General features: G+C 33.0%; 1 protein-coding gene across 1 annotated transcript in view; it reads right to left on the bottom strand.

Annotated features, from left to right (window-relative positions):
- LOC138810082 (cadherin-related family member 4-like) overlaps nucleotides 1–21373 on the bottom strand; it is a 115416-nt gene that overhangs the window by 65334 nt on the left and 28709 nt on the right. The window contains exons 8-13 of the mRNA XM_069997265.1: nucleotides 20071–20253; nucleotides 15471–15562; nucleotides 8405–8517; nucleotides 7975–8120; nucleotides 4158–4338; nucleotides 1555–1711 (exon numbers count right to left, since the gene is read on the bottom strand). Coding sequence (XP_069853366.1) covers nucleotides 1555–1711; nucleotides 4158–4338; nucleotides 7975–8120; nucleotides 8405–8517; nucleotides 15471–15562; nucleotides 20071–20253 — 872 coding nt within the window. The remainder of the gene's footprint in view (nucleotides 1–1554; nucleotides 1712–4157; nucleotides 4339–7974; nucleotides 8121–8404; nucleotides 8518–15470; nucleotides 15563–20070; nucleotides 20254–21373) is intronic.

Genomic DNA, 21373 nt, shown 5'->3' on the forward strand with positions numbered 1-21373 from the left:
GAAATTTTGTGTCTAAATTGTGATCTTTTAGGAGTTAAAAATTGAAACACTGTTGGAAAGCCACATTGTACATATATATGTATATATACTTGTGTGTATATATAATTATTTTTGGTGCTAGACAAAATAAGAATATATCCAATAGTAATTGTTATAGCTATATTGTTGATTGTCTATGGGTTCTGTGTGCTTTATTCCTTTCTATCTTTTAATTTTATTAGAGATTTTTGAATAAAGAATACAAAAATTTTAATCATGCTATGATTTTTGTATTTCCTAATGGAGGATATTTTCATATTGTTTTATTTTTATCTTATCAAGACATGAAGCTATTTAGAAAGATCTGTTTTAATATTCTACTCTACTAACAATATTTTCCAGTAGCACAAAACAAGGAAAATGTGACAATGATATATTTGGCAGTAATGTGTTACTAAATCTTGTCAAAGACTTACAGATTATTAAATAGATTAATTTTGTTTAGTTATTACTCATTAAATCAAGCATCAATTAACACATAGCTCACCAATGCTAAGTATGTGCCAGATGTAAGTTTAGTAATGTATTTTTTTTCTTTCACTCTCTAATGGGGAGATCTGAAATGTGTGATTTGTACCTCAATAACTGAGACAGAAACTACTGTGAGAATACAGAAGCACCTGGTTCAGATCTGGGAAGGGGACACATCCAGGATTGCTTCCTAAAAGAAATATCAACACAATTTACCAAGTGTGTAATGTATGTGGGTAATAGGGATATAGAAAGGCCAGGTTGGATTTCTAGCGGTATGAGCAGTGTGAAGCCTGGAACTGGAAGTCAGACCTGAAAGTATTTTGATATTGGGCAAGGAATTCTGGATACTCTTGTCACAGAGTGAAAGACAGAGGCTTGAAAGAGACTTGTATGAAATGCATCTTGGATAGAAGTCCAATTTCAATGGGTTCAATATCAAAACAAGATTTTTAAAAAGGTATTAATTATTTAGTCATCCAGTCCATGTTGATTTGTTTGTCAGTTAACTGGTCAGATGAACAAATTTTCGCTGTGTTAACCACAATGCCTAATACAGCTTTTGTCTATTACTTTGAAAGTAGCAACATAGACTTACATCTCAAATTTTAAAAATTTATTGAGTTTTTATATAAAATCTGAATTGATAAATTGTTCTGAATTGGTAAAATAGTGAACTAGTGCATAGTCCAACATATATTTATTTATATATATATATGAAATTTAATCATTATTTACTGTATTTATTAAAAGTAAAGCAACACATTCCAAATGAGGACCCATCATTTTATCATGTCTTCTGGAAAATTTATAGCCTTCCTTGTTCAGTTCTCAAGATCAAAATTGCATTCCAACATTCTCATCTCACTAAAAGATATTTTGTTGGCAATTTCAGGTTCATTTGAAAATCCAGGAACAAATTCTGCCATCAGCTATTTGAACTACTGTAGTTCATTAAGAATTGTATAAGAATAAAAATAAAATGTTTGTCTATCTGAGGTTAATCAGAGTGCCACAGTCAAAGAGCAACTTTAAATGACTTACTTTCAGTTCATTGTTTGTAAGAGTAAAGGTTTCATTTGAAAAGGGGTTCGCAATCAGCTGATAAGTTATATTGTTATTGGGGAAAGTTCCATCCTGATCTGTGCAAGTAAGAGAGACTACAAGACTTTCAAGTGGAATGTTTTCAGGAAGTTCAAATCTGTAATAAGGAAAATATGAGAAACATGTGGTAAACATGTTCATCTAGATTTACTCAGATGATAATATTTAATCTGAAAGATGACTTAGAATGTGTTTGCATCTTAAATAACTATTTTTACAACAAGAAAAATGCATTGTTGGTGAAAAACTATATGAGAAATGGTTTGCCATCATTGCTGAAGTAAAGCAGCAAATTTAGGAAGACATGTATGTTATTGAACAAAACAAAAATTTGCAGCTCTCCTGGATCTCTCCTGGATCCTGTGATCTCCTGGAATTAATTGACCCATGCTTTTCTTTCATGCATGTATTATACCATTGTCTTTATTTTTAAATACGGAAGTTGAGAAATTACTGACTATTACATTTACTTAGGTCTTGATTCTTGCCAATATTCAGATTTTCTTCTGTATATCCCAGCTCTCTACACCTTTTGCAGTTGTTTTTGCTGGTGAAATGGGAAAGCTATATACTACTTTCAGGTGATTAAAATTTGGAGTGTCTTTCACATTCTCTCTCTGTCTTTCTGTTTTTCCCTCCTCCTCCTCCTCCTCTTCCTCCTCCTCCTCCTTGTCCTCCTCTTCCTCCTCTTCATCCTCCTCCTTTCCCTCCTCTCTCCCCCTCTCATTTTTCTCTTTGTTTTAAAACTAAACAAGTGAATAAATTACTATTGCCAGGCTATAACACAATAGAGTGCTGTACAGTATAGGCAGCAAATTTGCATTGTGTCTTTCATCAGAGACAGGGACATGCTGCATAGGTACTTGTTATTTTTTAAACTTTTAGCAATATTTAAGTATAACAATATTTACATGTACAGAAAACTATGATTGTGGCTTAGGAAGAATGCTGCTAATTTAATAATTGAACATAATTTTACAGTAAAATTATGAAATAAAAGATGGATTGTCTAGTTTGTTAACCTGAGGAATACTCTACAAAGAAAAATTTCTGACAATCTTCAATATAAATTTCTAGACTACTAGCAAGAAGAAAGTAAAGGCAAGCTTCTATATATATGGCTTTGTTATTTTCCTCTTTTATTTTTAGCAGAAGAACTCTGGGAAACCATTTTCAAACTAAATAATGGTTTCTTAATTTTTTTGGACTTGTCTGGGGCTTGAACTCAGGGCATGGGCACTGTGTCTGAGCTTTTTGCTCAGGGTTAGCACTCTACTACTTCAGCCACAGCACCATTTAGCATTTTGGTGGTTAATTGAAGGTAAGAGTTTCAAGCACTCTCCTACCTAAACTGGCTTCAAAATATGATCCTCAGATCTCAGTCTCCTGAGTAGCTATGATTACAGGTATATGTCATCAGCACCCAGTCAATATAGATGTTGATTTTGTAAAATAATTTGTTCTACATCACACAAAATAAAAAGTATATGCAGCTGATCAATGCATGCATGTCTTGTGTAATGTCTAGAATAGATTATAAGCACTCCTGTCTCCCCAAATACCTATCCTTTCTTTAAGATAAAAACTTTTAAAATCCTTTCTTTCCATTTTAAAACAATATATAGTATATTACCATTCTCTACAGTTACCCTCCTATGAGGTAGGTAGCACAGTAGAAATTCTTGCTTCTCTCTAAATGTATCTTAGTGAGTGTGCCCAAACTTTCCCATGTCTTCTCTTCCTTATTCTCCCAGCCTCTGATAGCCACCATTCAATTCTTTATTTTGATGATGTTGTAACATTGATTATTTTCTTTTTTTGATTAACGAAGAGGTGCTGGTTTGGGGGCTTCAACTCTGGGCCTCAAGTTCTCACTTGGCTTTTTTGCTCATAGATGGTGTTTTTACTATATAATTAGCTAGTTATTTGAAGATAACAATTTTCACAGATTTATCTTTGTGGTCTGGCTTAAAACCTCTAATTCTCAATCCTAGCTTCCTGAGTAGCTAGGATTATAGGTGTGAGCCATCTGTGCTAGGCTCTTAACATTGATTCTTGAGAATCAACAAAGGCCCTATTTTTATATATGGATTTTGTGCTATTTTTATTACTATAAAGTGATGAAATACATGTCTTCATTATTGTTCATAATGTGTTGTTGTAAGTGAGAGGTAGTTATTCAAGGAAAGACAAAATTCATTGCTCATTATAAAACATCATTTCTCCTATCTAAAGAGAAGTAAGCATCTCCATTGCTCCATTTGAGGGATGACTTAAATTCTACTGCATCTAGTTGGCGTTAGTCTTTTTTAAATGAGGCTTTAGTGCTGAAAATAAATATGTCTATGTCTTTATTTGCCTTTCTATCAAATAAGTCCACTTACACAGAGCGAAAAGAGAAAATGAAGTGTGTGTTGTCTGAAAATAAAGAATGACAGGCTTCTACTTCAATCTCACATTGGTTTGCTGTTTATTCATTCATTTCTCTCCTTCCCCTCTCTATGCAAAAATCTGAAAAACAGACAACTGCTATTATAACTTACGTGTAGATATCCTGTGAGCACTGAGGTGAATTGTCATTTACATCTTGTAGAATCACTGTGAATGACCCAGTGGTTGAATGGACTCTTTCATTGTCATAAACTCTAATGTATAATACCCAAGATTTTGGAACTGTTACATCTTCATAGTCCAAAGGATAGACAACTGTGACCTCTCCTGAGTCTAAAAGGGAGAGAGATGAAAATGTATTCAGCATTCATGAGATAACCAAGTTATGCCTTAAATGAAGACATGGATAAAACAGTACTAGAGAAAAAAGGAAGATGAGTTGCTGACCAGAAAGCTCACAAGCTAGTTGGGATTGTTGCAGGAGTGAGGAATGAGTGTTGTAAGTTAAGAAAAGAGAAGCCTGCTATGTTGCAGAATCAGTAAATATGTAATTGCAGGTCGTTAGGTTGGATGGTGAGATAAACACTGAGAGAGAAAAATTAGCACAGGACACGCAGGAGTAACGTGGCTTAGAAATGGAGACAGTATGCAGATGAAAATAACAAAAAGAAAAGCATAATGTCTTAATTGGCAGTTGCTTCTTAAATATATTTGCAGAACACATAATATTGGTCATAAACCATATTCTTATATAATAGTTAATATGTAATAATGCTCACCATTTATTTTTTATTTTTTATTTTTTTGTCAGTTGTGGCGTTTGAACTCTGGGCCTGGGCGCTGTCCCTCAGCTCTTCAGCTCAAAGCTAACGCTGTACTTCTTGAGTCATAGCGCCATTTCTGGTTTTCTGGTGGTTAATTGCAGATAAGAGTCTCATGGACTCTTATCAGCTAAGGCTGGCTTTGAACCATGATCTTTAGATCTCAGCCTCCTGAGTAGCTAGGATTACAGGCATGAGCCACTGGTGCCCCGCTGCTCACCATTTCTTATGCCAATATCTCTCATGGCATTTTTGGTCATCTACAGTGCCTTCTGCTGGGAATTGTTCAGGAAAACACTATGGGATGAATTAGCTTATTGCTTCTATCTTTCTTAAATTTTATCTTCTGTCTTTAGGAGATGATTTTGCTGGACAAAAACTAATCTAACTTTGTGTCTTCATGTTTTCAAGTTTTTAAAATATGTTACCTTGTTAATTTATGAAACGGGATGGAGATATGTGTTGCACTCTGATGATCACTTTCTTACTATCACTTTCTTATAGACTACTCTTCTACCTAGTTCAAATTCTTTTTTTTCCTGTCCTTGCCCTGACTTCGAGTCTTTTTGTGCTCAAGGCTAATGCTCCACAACTTGATCTACAGCACCACTTCTGGCTTCTTCTGAGTAGTTTATTGGAGATAGGAGTCTCACAGACTTTACTTCTGTGGCTGGCTTTGAACTGTGATCCTCAAATCTCAGCCTCCTGAATAGCTAGGATTACAGGCATGAGCCACTGGCGCCAAGTTTCAAATACTTATTTTTAAAATTAAATCTAATAGTTTATAAGAATGTGCTTCAAATTTAGCAGTCTTACATTATATTTTTTTCTGACATCTTATGTTTGGTTACAAGATAGTTTTCTTAAATGATGCTTCTGCATGTTGGTTTTATTGTGTTGCTTTTGTTTTCTTCAGGAACTTTTGAACTAGGATTTCAAGTATTTTCTCTTCCATCACTTGAATTTCTTTAACTTCTATTCTTGTTTAATTGCTGAATTTTTAAATGATCACAAACTGAGGAAAGGACTTAGTCCCTGAACAATTAGTGAATATGTCACTGACCTAATGTCTCTTCATTCTTCAGCATACAAATGTGCATTTCTCCCAAGGGTATTCTCCAAGACAGGCATCAAAAGCCAATATCAGCAAGTTAACATTACAATAAAATAAAATTTTAAGAAAGAGTGAGGGAATGAGTGGTAGCGAAGGGTGGGTGAGAATGACGAAGGGGTGACAGAATGTATTGTTTTGGGAAAATGCTTTGTTGAATAGTTTCTAATTCATACACCTACTTAAAAAATTTCAATAAAGTTTCTGAACTTCAAAAAAAGAAAAAAAGAAGTTAACATCAGTGTTCCAATACTGATAGTCTCAATCATATTTCACTGGTTGGCTGAATGTTTTTATGGTGAAAGACCCAGCTCAAAACACACATTGTCAAGTCTCTTTAGTCTGAAAAACTCTTATTTTCCCTTGAGTTTTATAACCTTGACCTTGTAGAGGAGTAAAATTTAGTGTTATTGGGGAATTTCCCTCAAGTAGACTTGCCTAATGTTTAGATATGCCTAGATTGCTGTTTTATGGTTTGAGATGTGAAATATCGTGGCAATTATATGATGTTCTTATTACATGCTATTGGTCTGTCTCATTACTGCTGATGTCTACTTTAATTACTTGATTGAGCAGCTGTCTGCTATTTTTCTTCACTCACAAGTTACTTTTTTACCCCTTGTAATCAATAACTTTGCAGAGAGGGTAAAACTATGAAAACTTTCTATAGATCATAAAACTCAATTTACTTAGTTATTTGTACATAAGTATTGTATAAATTACAGATTCAAAATGTCCTACTTGATTTGATGGGCTATGTTGTTTAATTACATATTTTGATAAGCAGAAGTTGTATATCTTTAGGGATTATTACATTTTAATTACAAACATGTGCAAGACATAATATCTAAATCAGAGTAACAAATTTTGTATCTCATGAATAGAATTATGAATTTTTATGTGTGAACAGGTATGCAGTTACATCAATCATAACATGTGTAACCACATATGCCTATGTATAAAAGACATCTTGAACGATTTCAGTTTGTTCTGATTTGTTCCATTTTAATTTCTCCTTACACTTTTCATTCTGGTTTTCTCATGTTCTCGTTTTATAATCCACCCCCCTCCCAGCTGAGGAAATCAGCTTCTATGACCCTTAGTGGTGTGATTTTATCAAGCCTCTGTGTGAGACTCTCCTACCTGGTGCTCTGCCTGTCTCCTCACTCCTCCAAGAACACCCTCCTCCTCCCCCATGAATCCCCACTAAAAGCCACCTTCTGGCCTCTCTTAGACTAACTCTCTGCATGGAGTTCTTTCTCTTTATCTGTTCGGTCCTGTGTGTTTATTTAATCTGTTCTTTTCATATGTGAGAAGTAGAGAGAACTTTTCTTCTTTTCACCCTGTTCTTACTTTATGCCTAAATTAAGAGACATGATCATGTAACTTCTGGACATGTGAAACACTTGTGTTACAAATATCTTAATCAAGCAGTCTAAATTCAAGTACAGACAAACCACAGAAATTTTGGGAGATATAAAACTCCCCTCTCCGTTGGAAGACCACTTGCTTAGTGTGTGGCAGGCCCTGGTTTGAACAAGCAAAAGAGACAAAGCACACATAAACAAAAAGATCTCTATTTTAGAGTTATATTCTAGAAAAGTACTAGTAAAAAAAATCCCCAAGGGATTACTACTTATACAGAGTGCTCATAAAAATATAAGATATAGAATAAGTATTCAATTTATATTAATAAGTATTTTTGGTTTTCATGAGAAAATTTATTTCTTGGGGATAGGGGGACAAAAGCTCATATAACAAAATCCCAGGAAGCACAGGACACACAAGATGTGAGCTATCTTTTTAGTCTCCTGGAGCAGACAGAACCAAAAGATATTTTCATAACTCTAACAGTGAAAGAATGATTACTTTCCTACTTCATTATAATCTCCTAAATATATTGCTAAATAGTTTAAAGATTATTTCATCTTTGTAGAATGATAAGCAGGCAAATTTGAACAAATGCAAAATATTTTGTTTTATTTTCTGAACTGATTAACCACAAGAAATTATACCTTGATTTATTGAAAATTATACCTTGATTTATTGAAAATTCTTTCCGTGTACCAATAAATTCATAGTATACCGAATCCCCTATGTCTCTATCAGCTGCTGTCAATTTGATGAGCTTTGTTCCAACAGGGAGATTTTCATAAATATTTATAGGTGCATCTGGTATGTGTCTGTGGGACCAAGAAGTTTCATTATCATTCAATGTAAACAAATGTCTCTTTATGTCTGTCACAGAGAAAATACTTTAAAACACTTTAAATGTTCTAAGATACCTATATTTCAACGGTTTAAAGTTTTTAGAATTAAACTACTTATGTATATTTGCATATATATGTTTATATCTGTATATACATATTAAATTTATATAAATTACAATGGAAACAGTAGTAATACATTGAGATTTATTCTAGTATGAAATCCAAGTATGTAAATATTTACATTACTCATTGCTTACGTAAGAACAGGAATCTCATCATTAACATTTTGGATATTTATAGTGATGGTGCCAATGCAGGACTCCAGAGAGAATGGCTCCCTGTTTTTCACAGCAATCACAAACTGGAATTGCTTGAGAGAGAGATAGAGAGAAAGAGAAAGAGAGAGAGAGAGAGCATTATTTTGCTCAAGTGCTCAAAATATGTAATTCCTCTTACATCTAAAAAATATTTCATAATAATTCTTTAAAAATAAAATTGAAAGGTACTTTTAAATGTTAGAAGCATAAAGGAGTAAACCATTGCTAAAACACCTTAAGCACATATTTTCTTGTATGTTCACAGATTTCTTCAATAACCTCTACACTTTCAATTATATTTTAAACATTAATTTTGATATACTATGTTTTAGGCATGGTATCAGATTTCTATATATTGAAATAGTATGAGAGTAACTTACATTCTATTAATTAGGGGAAAAGTTATAAAGTTAAGAATATATTACTTTTGAAGAAGTTTGGAAAACTCATAAATATTTTAAAACTTACAAAGCTGTAAAAATACACTCACTTAAATATTTTTTGTGAGAAGTGAACTCTGATCATGTAATAGTGAGTTTGATGAAAGATAGATTTTAGGTTTTTTGTTTTATTCAATTTAATTCCTTAATTAATGAGTAAGTTATATGTATGCAATCCCATTTCAATTTATATTTAATCCAGTACTATTGTATCATGTTGAGTCTTCCATTTTAGTTATACATGAAATGTCTCAGAAAAAGTTAAATGTCAATGTAATACATGAGAAAGAAACAGAAACTATATTATCATCTGAACAGATGGAGAAAAATTTATAAAAGTCAAAAACAAATTCTTGATGAATATCCTTTAATAAGGCATAACCTACTAAAACTTAAAGTTAAATAATATTCTTGTTTGAAACATTTGAGCAACATATTTTCAAACCCATGACAACATGAGGATTGCTGCTAATATTTATCATTGGTAGTGAACATTGCTTAGAAAATCCTCATCATTAAAAAATAAACTGATATAACATAAATAAAAAGTAATAAGTGACCTGGAGTCACAGCTTAAGTCATAGAGTACCTAGCTAGCAAACAGGAAGCCCTGAGTTCAATCCCTAGTACTGAAAACAAACAACATTTTTTTTTCCTGGGTGCATGTGACTCACACCTGCAATCCTAGTTATTCAGAAGGCTAAGACTTAGGGAAGGAAGAGTTGGAAACTACTCAGGGCAGAAAAGTCTATCTCTAATTCACCAGCCAAAAGACAGGCTCATGGCATTGTTCAAGGGTTAGAATGCTAGCTGAGTAAGCATGAGGTCCTGAGTTCAAACTCTGGTATGGCCAAAAAAGAAATCACTAAACCATCAAGTATACTATATCAAGAGAATGAAACAACCAAAAAATGGGGAAAATAATTTAAAATTGAAGTGATTAGAAAACACTTTCTAGTTTTCAAACGCATATTTTAGAAAATAATTGTCTGTTCAGGGAATATATGAGAAAGATTGATAAAGAAAAATTAACCTGGAAATTTGAGATTATAAAAAAATGGAAATATTGGAATGGGATGAGATTGTCCATAATGAAAAATGTGACCAAGGCGCCACTGAAATTTAAGGAGAAGCCTAAAGAAAAAGGGAATTTGAAAAGAATAAAGTCATAGAAGTAGGAAATGTGAAAATATATCATCATTAAAGTTAATAATTTTATAGCACTGAGCTATGACTTATGTCTGCAATCTTAATTACTGGAGTCATGCTCTGAATTCAGCCTGGGAACATAAATCTGAGAGACTCTATCTCCAATTCATCAGCAAAAAGTTGAACTGGAGTGCCATGAGCAAGAAAATGTTGTGGACAAGAAAATAGAACAATTGAAGCCCTGAAATGAAACTCTTGTACCATTTCCAAAAAAAAGCCAAAAATATTGGAGAAAAACTCTTATCATTTTCCACATATATTTTATTAATGTTACTATGTAAGAAATGAAGGATTATCTAACAATTATTAGAATTAATAAAACAATTTTACAGCCACTTTATGGTCAAGACATATAAGGCCTATGTTTCCCAATTAACCATAAAGAACAGTGAGAAATAAATATTTATGAGCATCACTAAGTTGCTTAGGAATGTTCTACATATGATGTAAAAGAAGCTTATGTATTAAAAATATGAATGTTTCTGAAGGAGTTGAGTAAGATTCTAAATGAATGAATATATATATGAATATATAGCAATAATTAAGTTACTAATTCTCTTTAGTTTAATTTTAAATTTGATGTGATTAAAATAAGCATGTAAATGGAACTTTGTTTTCATAAATGGAGAACATTATATGTAAAAATAAACAAAGTAAACACAGTGAATGGTTAAAAAAGAATCATTGGGATCAAAGGAGGATATTCATAGCCGTGAATCATAAAGGTTCAATAGCTATATATGTGTGATCAAACAAAATAATATTTTATGAAATGAACTCCAAGAAATGGAAGCAAGAGATTTATTGTTGTTGCTGCTACAGTTTTGGTTGCCTTTCCTTTTATCTTGTTTGTTAGTTAATTTGTCTTGAGGAGAATAAGAGGGGGCACAGAAAACATGGTGTGAAGAGTGAGCAAATACAGCAATGGTACTCAGTAGACACTAATGTGGAAAATGAGCTCTATAATTTGGGGTGGAGGAAAAAACAGAGAGAGCAAGAGAGGGATAGTTCAAAAAGAAATGTTCTCATTACCTAACTTACATAACTGTCACCCCTCTGTACGTCACCTCTCATTACTTGACTTACATAACTGTCACCCCTCTGTACGTCACCTCTGCCATAACAATAAAATATATTTAAGAAAAAAAAAAGAAAAGAAAAGCTCAGAAACATTGCCCAGGTGCTGACTTCAAGCCCCAGGATGAAAAGAAAGAACGAAAGAACGAAAGAAGGAAAGAACGAAAGAAAGAAAGAAAGAAAGAAAGAAAGAAAGAACGAAAGAACGAAAGAACGAAAGAAGAAAGAAAGAAAAAGAAAGAAAGAAAGAAAGGAAGAAAGAAAGAAAGAAAGAAGAAAGAGAGAAAGAAAGAAAGAAAGAAAGAAGAAAGAGAGAAAGAAAGAAAGAAAGAAAGAAGAAAGAGAGAAAGAAAGAAAGAAAGAAAGAAAGAAAGAAAAAGAAAGAAAGAAAGAAAGAAAGAAAGAAAGAAAGAAAGAAAGAAAGAAAGAAAGAAAGAAAGAGTAAGAGAGAAAAGAGGAGAGAGCAAGGGGGAAAGAGAAAAATGGAGGAGGGAGAGAGAAAGAAAAAATGCTAGCAGTTTGTTTTGGAGTGAGTAGGAAACAGCAAAATCCATTATATATGACACCACCCTATAATACCACGGAGAAAAGTAATATTATAATAGCCACATTTCTTGCAAAAATAAGTATTACCTTTTTTTCTTCTATAATTTTTCATAGAGGAATTATTTCTGGCCAAAATATTTGTAGTTTAGAAAATAATAGATTAAAAAAGACATTTGGGGAAAAAATGCCTGATAAGTCCATCACTGAAACAATGAGAAATGTTAGAAAGAACTGAAAGTAAACAGAAGTTTAAATGGCCCCATTATACTTGGTAGGAGATGGCCCCAGGAATAATTTAGTAGGAGAAGGTGATTGATTTGTTCTGTTTCTCTATCCTTGTAGATTTTTCTCCTCTTTCCTGATCCTTTCAAATTTAAAAATTCAAATATAACATGAAGAAAAAGAAGAAAAAGGTCAGGTGTCTACAATAAAGCCAAATTCAGATGTAGTTCTCTAGATAATTCAAACTGTTGAAGACTGTAATCTTTAGTTACCTAGAACACTGTCTCAGTTCTAGTATTTTTTTAATATAAACATAATCAGTTATTCAACTTACACACATACAAAAACATACGCTCTTACTTCATTTGTTAGAAATAAATCTCTAAACATTAAAATTTAATTAAATAAATTTAGTAACTTCTATTTTCATTTTGAGTGGATGTTAGCCATTATTTTTAGTTTAAGTGTGTTGAATGTATTCATTAATGTTTTGTTTTAGACTTAGTCTTACCTTGGGATTTGTTTCATAGTCCAAAAGAGGTTCAGCAGTTTTTGAAATGACACCATTATATGGATCCAAAGCAAAGTAGGCAGTGGCATTAGTTGAAGAGTTTAATATTAAAAACTGTGAACACAAACATACACACACACACATACACACGTGATTAATGTGCTATTGAAAAAGCATGAATTTTGAATTGACAGGTTTTTTGGGGGGGGTTGTTTTAGGTTTTTTTGTTTGTTTTTCTCGGTCATGGGGCTTGAACTCTGGGCATGGGCGCTGTCCCTCAGCTCTTCAGCTCATGGTGAGCGCTCTACCACTTGAGCCACAGCACTACTTCTGGTTTTCTAGTGGTTTATTGGAGATAAAAGTCTCAAGAACTTTCCTGCCCAGGCTGGCTTTGAACTGTGATACTCAGATCTCAGCCTCCTGAGTAGCTAGGATTACAGGCATGAGCCACCGGCTCCCAGCTGAACTGACAATTTTGATACAGTGGTTTGGCAAAAGGTATACCAAAATTAATTTTGTGAAGACAAAGCCCATAAATAAAATAGAAGCTTACTTTGATTTTTATACTTCAGAAACTATTTGCACATTCTTTCATGTTTTTATCTGTCTGTATTTTTTCTATTTGTTTTTGTACTTAAGTTCTAGAACATTTTTGGTCAATAGTTTACAATTAGTTTACTTTCTAATGTTGTATTTACAGCTTTTTCCAATATAAAAAGCCATTCCCTCTTGCATATGCAGGAAGTGTATCTAAAGAGGTACGTGCAATGAATTATTTGGAAGAAAACATTTGATCTCATCTCTGAATCGTGTCCTTGCATGGCAAAAATAAAATAAAGCTTTGGACAGATACTGTTTTGTGGGTGTTACCATATTTCTCTCTATTCTTATCGCCCATTCTTAAACAAGGTTCAGGTTCAAAATGAACATTCTAGAATTTGAACAGAATTTCATAAAGAAAATAAATAATAGGAAATTACATCCAGACTTTGGCACAAAGAAAAACTTTTAAAGCCTGGGAGATGTGATATCCAATTCCATTTTTAGAAAGACACAGGACCATTTGGATGGGCACATAAATTTAATTATGTGTGTTGGTAAGTGAACAATCCGAGTTGGCTTATGTTAAGCTTTTAAAATTTACTAAACAATCTTATGGGGAAAAAAAAACTCCTTTTGTTTTTTCCTACATATTATGGTTTAGATTTATTAAAAATTAGCATATTCTCTCTGTGTGTTTGTTTTGTATATTTTTCTAGTGATTTTACAGTAAAATTCTAACAATGTAATTTTTACTAATGTAAAATACATAATTATAATTGGAATTTATGGAGATATTGACCCCAATGCACATAAATGCATGTGCCCCCACATCTCACACACATCACCTCCCTATGCGGACCCCAACACTGCCTGGCACATAGACATATGGAGCATTTGAGCCTGGTGAGCAAAGAATTAGTAAGTGGTCTGTAATGTGGTCTCTTCTATCCTCAAACTAAACCACATGAGTCAAAAATATAACCAAGTGTCATAATCAATGTCTCATTATAGTCAGCTCAGCAGAAAAATTATATATAGATTAAGTCCTCCAGAGAGATTCTTCCCCAACTTTAGCTTCAACCATATTCCCAAGTCAGGTTTATTAAGCCAGTTGTTACAAAAAGCTTGTGTACACAGAAAAAAAACAGACACAAAAAAACACTCTATTCTTATTTTATGGAGAATTTGAATTAGTCACTAAATTTAGGGTAGAATATTCCAAGATATTAATATGATTTATCATATATAATCAAGAAAAACAGTTTTCCTTACAAAGCTAATTTGATTATAGGTCGTATTACACCATAAAAGTTTCTGTGGAAATATAGTCATGAATAAATTATTTTAAATTTCTTCCTTACCCTCTCTTAAGCTACAATTATTTTGTCATCAATTACATTATAATTCTCTGTTCTTTACAAATATTGTTAAAACCAGAAATAATATGAAGATCTAAACATGATTTATGTGAATTATGTCTATAACAAAGGAAATATGTATGACTTCGATCAAGAAAAGTAATAAAAAATAAGAGGTCATTCTAGTACTGTGTATTGTATTATCAGATGAATACTGGAGAAATTTAAGTTGTAGTTTTTGCAGGGCTTTCAGACAATTTTAGCTTGAGTTTTCATTTTCACTTTTAAGCCATATCATCTTCTAATTTTATTTTTGGTAGTCTGTACTCAGAACAACACCACTTGTTATTGGTCACTCTGTCACTTGAGCCATGCTTCCAGCCCAAAATTTTTGTTAATGAGTTTCGAATTTTTGCTAGTGAGTCTTACAGAATTTTCTACCTAGGCTGGACTTGATCCATAATTTCTAGGACACAGTCTTCTAAGTTGCTGGGATTAAAGATATGAGTCAAAACATGTTACCCAGCAAGACATGTCATTTTTATAATGTTAGTATATCAGTATGTGTGAATTTCTTCTCTCACTTCTGTAGACATAAGAAGTTAAAAAAACACTACCTTTTTGGCAAAGATTTATTTTTAATATAACAGGGAGAAATATATAGTAGAAAATACAGAAATATAATATAGTAGGCAGAAAAAATGAGAGAAACATTTCCTGCTATATATGCAGGAAATAGGAATAAAGCCTCGAAGTGGTGGTTAATATGAGTTCTTATAATTTCTGAGCTGAGAAATTACGTATGCATATGTCAATCTTGCAATTCCTTCCTCTGAGCCAACAGTTTTGTGTGTTAGGTGGGTGAGGCTCATTAAAAACACAGGTAATGGACAGAACTTCTCTTTGCAAGACCTATCTTTTATTCTTTCGGTCCTTATCTATCCAGAAAGTGCTTTCAGATTTTAGGCTGCCTCTCCTGTATCTCCTAAAAGGTTATTTAATTAAACCCCTGAGAAAATGATCTTGGTTTGTTCAAAATTGAGCATTCCGTTTTCTATATCAAATATGGAAAATGTAAATAACTGATCATTAAAACTTACTTCAAGTTCCTGTCCTAGATCTGGATCTCTTGAAAGAATCATGTATATAAAAGTTGATGCAGGAACATTTTCAGGAACAGACACTGAAATACCTATACCATATATAAATCATGAAAAATAATGTAAATACTTTTGCATTTTTAATTTACATGAGTTATCATGTTTCAAGAATTTCTGAACTCTGGGCCAGGGCACTGTCCCTCAGCTCTTCAGCTCAAGGCTAGTGCTCTACCACTTGAGCCATAGTGCCACTTCCAGCTTTTTCTGCTAATGTGGTGTTGAGGAATCAAACCCAGGGTCCCATGCATGCAAGGCAAGCACTCTACCACTGAGCCATCTTCCCAGCCCCAAAAGAATTTCTACTTCAAGTAATTTTCTTAATGATATTTATTTCAGAAAAATTTACAATTAATATTAACATCAATATTCATGTATTTTATACCTTCAGTGAGTTTAACAGCTGTGTATATCCTGAAACCACATCGAGGGACACACAGCATTTACCTCCCCATATTCATATTTTTTAGATGGAATTTTGTCATGTTTCTCTGATTGGCCATAAACTCATAAGTTCAAACAGTCCAACCCTATGTTTGTATATGATTGCAAATGTGCAGAATAAACCTACCATATTAATAAAATATCTACATTTAAAAGTAAACATAACTCAGTCTCTTATCTCTAAATTTAAATTTGGAACAAGTATGTGAAATAAGAGATGATTTTCCAGTGTCTAGTACAAGAGCAGTGATCATTAAGATATTTAACTTTATTTCCTTTATATAAGAGTATTGATGATTTTCTTCTTTTTCACAATAATGTACACAATATAGACATTGAAATTAAGAAGAAAGCTGCTTGAATTAGAAAGGTGCTTGAATTCCTCCTCTGTTAGTATTCTTAACTATAAAATATGAAAAAAGGACATTTTCATTTTTAGAGTGGTTTTAAAACTAAATAAAATTTCCTAACAAACATTTCACAAATGCTCAGAAAATATTCCCCTCCTTGTACCAAAATTGGTCCTTTTCTTACTATGATTTTCTTCTTAACCTGAAAACAAATAGCACAGATGCACACACAGGTAAATCACTGGCAATTTCCAGTGGTTTAGATGATTCCATAAACGCTACTTTGTTTTCTAAAAGAATATTATTGCTAAGAGCCACTGGCTCATGCTGATAATCCTACTTACTCACAAGGCTGAGATCTGAGGATGATGATTCAAAGCCAGCCCAGACTAAATAGTCCATGCAATTCTTATCTCGAATTAACCACCAAAAAAGCCACACGTGGAGTTGTGACTCAAGTTGGTAGAGCCTTATCCTTGAACAAAAAGAAGCTTAGCCACTAGTTCAACTCCCAAGGCTGGTTCTCTCTCTCTCTCTCTCTCTCTCTCTCTCTCTCTCTCTCTCTCTCTCTCTCTCTCTCTCTCTCTCTCTCTCTCTCTCTCTCTCTCTCTCTCTCTCTCTCTCTCTCTCTCTCTCTCTCTCTCTCTCTCTCTCTCTCTCTCTCTCTCTCTCTCTTTCCCTCTCTTGCTTACTATACCCCTGAGTCTGGACAAGGAGTCCAGGGAATAGTGTATAATCTGGATGAGATAGTGCTACATTTTCTTCTTTTGTCAGTCGTGGGGCTTGAACTCTGGGCCTGGGAACTGTCCCTCAGCTCTTCAGTTCAAGGCATTCTATCACTTGAGTCATAGCACCACTTCCGGCTTTTTCTGCTTATGTGGTGCTGAGGAATCAAACCCAGGATCTCATACTTGCAAAGCAAGCACTTTATCACTGAGTCACAGCCCAGTGCTACATTTTTTTTGAAATTTTATCTTTACCTTTAAGTAACTATACAAAGGAGTTGCCATTCAACACAGTAGTTATGAATAAAATACATCTTGATCAACGTCTTCCCTTTCATCATTCCCTCATCTTTCACAACCCCATTTTCAACTTTCTCAGCTACATAGAATATGCATTGAATTTTATGACTATTTTCCTTTCTTCCTCCCTTCATTCATTTACCCCCACCCCCTCCTTTTGGTCCAACCCTCTACCTTCAAGTACCCAATTTCTGGCATTTATATTGATGGATTATGCATGCTGCAACAGTTAAAACAATAGCACATGCAACTTTACTACTAATAATTCTAATCTTCCACCAATACATGAAGATTGATAAACTTAAAACACTGGATATAATTACATCATCTGATATCTTAGCATGATGAAATTTTGTTTTTTGGTGTTTTTTTCCCCTAGGAGTATGTTTAGGCTTACGAATTGACACAGAATTTTTCTAGCTCTACACTACCCATCAGACACAGTAACGTCCTTCATATTATTAAACAATTTCTAAATTTGTTATAGGACATTTTGTGTGAATAAGACCCTCTTATCCACATAGTTATCTTTTGTTTCAAATTGTGTTTAAGCACATTCTCTAGGTTAGTGATTTTCTATGGTTAACAGAACAGCCCAGTAACTAAACATTGTCAGTGAATTGAAAGTGTGTATTAAATCAGCAACTTGGAAACAGAGTCATTCTCCTTTGTGGAGTAAATTCAGTGATTCTCCTCCAGAGTCAGCCAATAGTTAATAGAAAGTGACTAGGAAGAGGAGTCCTCTTCCAAAGACTCAGTCCCCATGATGAAGGGAAGGACATCCTGACCTTGACAGTGTCTGAACAGATTATGTGGGTTCAGCCAAGTCTACAGTAGAGATCAGGTCATAATGACCTTCAGATCCATGTGTATCTTTTTTAAAGCTTACTATAATTTGAGGAGATGCAAAGACTATTACACAGAACCTCACATTGTTTCACAGTGATCCAAAAGATGGTATCTTCACAAACACGAAACCTGGAATCTGATCCTGGCCCCTAGCTTACCTAATATATTTTTCTCTTTCTTAAGGAAAGCCTGTGTGAACTGGAGCCTTTACTATGAATTTCTATTTTAGATGAATTTGTATTATGCATTTCAGAAAGCATGTTTTGGTTTAAAGTAGGAAATGTGTGTGTGTGTGTGTGTGTGTGTGTGTGTGTGTGTAATTGAAAACTTTTGAGCTTCAAAAATGTTGTTTTTAAAGATGAACTCTAAATAGTACTTAAGGAAAGAGAAAAAGAGAAGAGAGCGGCCATAGACAGGCAACTGTTAGGCAGAGGGCATTAGTGATGTTGACTGCTCCATTTGTACTCAACTTTCCTGTATTCTTTTCTGTTAGTTGGGAAATTTAACTTAATAGAAGTAGAGAGAAGAAGGAAACGTCAAACAAAAGAGGGAGGAGTGTGGAAGGTTTAATTGTGACAGATAAATAAGCATTTGATGTTAGGAATAAACAGTGTGACAAGAATGGAAAAAGTAACAATTGGAATAGCTGTAACTGCTGAGTTTCAGTTGACCCAACCAAAATTAAATCAAACCGGTCTGTTTCTGGGATCCAGTTATGAGCAAGGTCTTAGTAGTACATCCAAATGTTCAAAGGATTGTACTTTTAAGAGGTCATCATAGAAAACAGAAACACATCTAAAGGTTAGGTTAAGGAGCAGCACATGAGGTTATAATTTGTATGACACCAAGACAGCATATTTAATTATTTTACATATGAAGCTATAAAATCTCAATGAACAAACCATGAATATTTTATGTTATGAATGGAGAGAAGAAATAAAATTCAATTTATGAATCATAATTTACAACAAACTTCATAACCATATTGAAGAATACCTCTATATATAGACCTTAAGTTTATTATAATTTGGATATAATTGTAAGCATATTTAAAACAAGTACTTGAGAATATTACACACAGAGATTAATTATAGGCTTAATTCAAGAAGCAAAAATCTTAACTTAAGAAAGATTAAAATTAACAGTATAGAATGTTTGTATATGTCAGTTAAGAATAGTTTAAAACCATACAAACTCCCAAATGATTATGTAACTATATGCTATATATATTTATAATGATCAATGTTACATCATTACTCACAAAATCAAGCAATCTGCATTTATAGTATTATTATGTGGAATCTCATGTATTCATTTATGAAATAATTTTTGTTGACTAATAGCAATTTGTCAAGTACATATCAACTATTTAATCAATTTCTGTCGTTAGAAATTTTGTTTCTTTCTAACATGTTATTGCAAATTTTGCAATATATTTCTACCATATATTTTATATTTTGGTTGAGGTGAATTTATTAAACAATGCACTGAGGTGAAGTTTAAGATATTTACTAAAATAAAATACTCTGTGGATAAACAAAATACCTTAAAGTATTAATTTTTCATAGCATAGATAATGATGCATTTTCCCCATTATTTTATATGTTGATTAATAGATAATCATTTTCATATGTTTGTTAACTTAAGTGGCAACATATTATGCATATGCCATAGATAAATTTAGAATATTTTTATCCTCTACCTACCAACTAAAGAAATTATTACAATTGTAACTTGAAGTAAATTGATTACTATAGTTCTTACTAGGAGCATTTAAGGACTCTAATTTTGTTCAGGTTTTTATTTCTTTTACTAACTTTACCAGTGTATAATTTCTGATGGATTTTTTTCAATTAAAGTGACTTAGAAATATACCTGCTCCTGTTGAAAAACTTGTATCACAGAAAATCGGATCATTCACATTCTCCACAGAAACTGTAAACATATATGTGCTGGTATTATTTCCATCATCTTTGGCTTCAATTTCTAAAGAGTAGATTTTGGAGTTATTAGGGTTGTCAAGACTCAAAGGCTGAAGGAGGGTGATTATGCCTGTGACTGTTGAAAGAAATAAAGATAATTTACTAAACTCAAATAATTAATATTGATGTTTTCATTCATTTAATGTTACATATTTTTCATATTGATGTTTAACGATTATATACACTAAATAAAATTATTTGCTGAAAAGTTTCTTCTTAGTTTATGCTTACATTTAAAAATAGTTGTATATTATTGTTTTAGAATGTTGCCAACTCCCTAATTATTATGTATTTGTTTACTAAACATAGGTAGCATTGTGTTTTATTTTAATAAAATTAAATTATCAATCTTTTTGATGTAAAAAATAGCCTAATATTTCATTAGCCTTACCTTCCACCTTAATCTTGTAACATATAAAAAAGAGCTCAAGGTCAAACTAAGAACAATTTACAAAGAAAAAAAGGACTCCTCATCTCTCCTACTAGCACATACAGATTTTTTTTCTTTTTTTCCACTGGAATGATCTATTTTGACCTTATCCAGGTCATCAATCCTACAAGCCTTTATTCTCACTGAAAGTATTGTTGGCTACTTTCTTCTCCCATTTACATTTGTATTCTTCTATTTACATTTGTATTTTGATGCATAAATATCCAACTCCTTAGGAATCAGCTTAGAACTCTGAACTATTGAAGATCAGTATGATGGCTTTGTAAAATGTCAAATTTCTTGATCAAAGTATTTTTTCCAATAATTATCTTTTTTTTATGGCTCTGGTTTTGCTGGGATATAGGAATTCATGGCCAATTTAGAAGGTGGAAAAGTAACAGTAGCCATTTAGTTTCTTACATATGTTTTGGCTGGTCTCCTGTATGTCTACTGGCCTGAAGTAGTTGCTGAGCCTGCCATTCCTTACCTACATCTAGATCTTTTCACTTTTCTGATGTTTAGAACAGGTATATGTACTTCGCTCTGTGAAGAAAGCCCCAATTTCTTCAGGACATGAACACTACAAAAGCAACAGGTCAGACTAACAGGATCTCGGCCCCTGCTAGTGGCACACAGACTGTGTTTGTGTTTCAATCTCTCCTGATCTTCCCACTCTGTATCTATCTTCTCTTTCTGAGCTCTTGCCTTGTAGACTTCAAAGTCAAGCATCAAAGACAGCAGTCTTTCAGATAGTACATAACCAGCT

The sequence above is a fragment of the Dipodomys merriami genome, unplaced genomic scaffold (genome assembly GCF_024711535.1).
Source record: "Dipodomys merriami isolate MVZ:Mamm:240054 unplaced genomic scaffold, mDipMer1.0.p SCAF_5, whole genome shotgun sequence".
NCBI lineage: Eukaryota > Metazoa > Chordata > Mammalia > Rodentia > Heteromyidae > Dipodomys > Dipodomys merriami.